Source organism: Atta colombica, unplaced genomic scaffold (assembly GCF_001594045.1).
Source record: "Atta colombica isolate Treedump-2 unplaced genomic scaffold, Acol1.0 scaffold42, whole genome shotgun sequence".
Lineage (NCBI taxonomy): Eukaryota > Metazoa > Arthropoda > Insecta > Hymenoptera > Formicidae > Atta > Atta colombica.
The window spans coordinates 100,432-103,410 of NW_017259531.1; the positions used below are offsets into that span (position 1 = coordinate 100,432).

Sequence of the window (2,979 nt, forward strand, 5' to 3'; positions counted from 1 at the left end):
ATATATATATATACACATATATATCTGAAAACCTTTTTTAATAATTTTATATTTTATAGATGAATATATTCTGTTTAATATATTCCGTGTATATAAATTTATAGACAAAAATAATGTAAATTATGCAAGCGCACATGCATATTTATTATCTATTAGATTAAATATGTGTTTCACACACAGTTTTTAGATGTTAACATTCGATCGTTACAGTCATTTCCTATTTATTTTTTAGATATATTTAGTTTCAGAAACTAAATGATAACTAGTTAGGACTAGAACAGTATTATTATATAAAACGTAATACAATGGAAAAATGCATCCTCAAAGTCAACAGATAGTGGAGAAAATTTTAGATGCTCAGAAACCAGCATGCCTACCTAAATATATTAAAAATTCCAAAGAATCATCGATACAGAAATAAATCAGGACATATAGAAATGCCTGTTTTATACGATACGATTATCGGACGGATCATTCGCCGAATAACGGTCCTCGTCAACAGGTATGAAAATGTTACGGTCCTCGAAACGTAGCAATTCCGTTAACAAGCGACATTATTTTTCAACATTGCTTTTCAACTCAAGTCAAAACTTCGATATACAATATATCGCAGCTGAATGAGATCATACTTAGACAGTGGATTGATTTATGATATATCCAAAGTGGTCCGACTACTAGTGGAATATTGTAGGAGTAAGCGGGCAACGCATCGTCGGATTTTCTTCCCTGTATCCCGATTATAATACCATTAGATTACCGATGGCCAACTTATTCATCATCATCAATAAATGTTTCACGACATTACACCAAGAGTCATCAGATATTTCAATAAGTGAAAAACTTTATTGTTCATAAATCGATAAACTATATCAGAATTTTGTGCCACAGATGCGTTTAGCATAGTCAACTATATGATGATCCTTCGGAGTACATTCGTACTCCATTTTCTCTGAATAAGGCATCGGAACATCAACGCCGGCGCATCGAACCGCAGGTGCGTCCAACTGAAAGAAGACTGGATTTTCCATCACTGTCGCGATGATCTCGGCTCCTACTCCGCATCTAGGCCAGCCCAGTTCGACGGTCATTAATCTGTGTGTTTTGCTGATTGATTTGAATATCGTGTCCCAATCCAAAGGTCTCAGCGATCGTAGATTGATAACTTCCGCTTCGATTCCTTGTCCTGCTAACAACTCGGCCGCTTGAAGCGTATATATATATGCCTGGCCATGTGTCACTAGGGTGATGTGCTTTCCTGGTTTCTCCACTTTAGCCTTGCCGATAGGTATCTGGTAGTCCTTGTCCATAGCTTGATCAGACACGGGAAATTCAATGTTGTAAAGCATTTCACTCTCCAACATGATTACGGGATCGGGATCTCGTACGGCCGACTTCAAGCAGCCCCTGTAATCTTCGCAGGTCGCCGGTGACATGACTTTCAAGCCAGGCGTACTCATGTACCATGCGGCAAAACATTGAGAGTGCTGTGCAGCCAAACCTTTACAATTACCATTCGGCCCTCGGAATAGAACAGGAACGGAATATCTTCCACCAGACATATAGAAATTCTTCGCAGCACTATTGATAATACGATCAAAGGCTTGCATGGAGAAATTGAAAGTCATAAATTCGCATATCGGTCTTAAACCTGCTAGCGCTGCACCGATAGCAATACCGCAGAATCCAGCCTCCGAAATTGGTGTATCGATCAGTCTCTTGTCACCGTATTTCTTCCAGAGACCACGTGTTATTTTGTAAGCGCCATCAAATTCCGCGACTTCCTCTCCTAATATGAATACCCTTTCATCCCGAGCTAACTCCTCGTCGAGGGCCATATTTAACGCTTCGCGCACTGTCATCTTCGTGACTGATCTATGGGACGTTTCGCCTGTGGGAATCTTCACTCGCAGTATCTCTTTACGCCTCAATAATCGAGCAAGATACATTTTAAATTAAATACTGTAATCAGTCTTAATTAAATTTCGAGCAAACTTCTGATCGTTATCGCTTGATTTTATTTCAATGCAAATTCAAACATATGTGTTTCAAAATTAGGAAATGCTCGAGGAAAAAAGCATATTATACGAAAATTCGTTCTTGCTGACTTTCGGTATAATATGGTTTAGATGGCTCAATTTCGTAGTATCTCATGTTAACGTCACAATCCAATGCCGAAATTTTTAATGAAGCCCATAAATGGATAATAGCGATTCAACAACACATTGTCATCAACGAATGGTTGTCTTCATGATTGGAAAACAGGCTTTCTGTATACGAAGATAAAAAGTATCAATTTTCTAATTTTACGTACATAATAGATAACAATTTATTAGATTACTTGTAATTTATATGTAATTCAAATGATAATTTGTTACAATCTCAATATCGATCCGCAGATAGAGCAATTTTTCCAATCGGCCGCTTTTGGCTTTGGACACACCTTGATTCCACCAGGTAAACAATACTTTTTATTTCTCAACTCTTAACAACAAATATCATATGTATGACATATCATCGACGTTGATAATATTGCAACATGTTATTCATATGTTTGCGTGCTTTTTCTCATTCAATTGTATAAAATACAAGGTGATACAAAAAAAATTTGAATTTTTAATTAACATTAATAGATAATAGCTTGTATTTTAATTAAAAGTCGTAAGATATAAAACGCGCCTTATAATCTAAAGATGTATGTTATTAAGTGTACAACTTTGCTTCTGCCGTTTTCCTATAGATGGCTTTAGCGGTAAGTGGTGGTCGAAATAAACCATAAAAAAAAAGATCATAGACGTCATACAATAAACTTGGGCATCTGTCAACATAACCCCATAGAAACATTAGTCGATTTGTGTCTGCATCATAAAGTTATTCTCGATTGAAAATGTCAGTTTACGAGCCAAATTCTCGTCATTTGCGGGAGGTTTTAATTTTTTGCTTCAATATGAAGAAATCTGCGGCTGAGGCTCATCGAATGCT

At 36.7% G+C, this 2,979-nt stretch overlaps 1 protein-coding gene across 1 annotated transcript; it reads right to left on the reverse strand.

Annotated features, from left to right (window-relative positions):
- Window positions 1-869: 869 nt before the first annotated feature.
- Window positions 870-1,946, reverse strand: LOC108691217 (pyruvate dehydrogenase E1 component subunit beta, mitochondrial-like). The gene has a single exon (XM_018198883.1). It carries the CDS (start codon window positions 1,944-1,946, stop codon window positions 870-872), a length of 1,077 nt encoding a protein of 358 aa, XP_018054372.1.
- Between the last annotated feature and the right edge of the window lie 1,033 nt (window positions 1,947-2,979).

Bases quoted from the DNA above. Each gene is read 5' to 3' on its own strand.
- LOC108691217 (XM_018198883.1), bottom strand. From the start codon at position 1,946: ATGTATCTTGCTCGATTATTGAGGCGTAAAGAGATACTGCGAGTGAAG.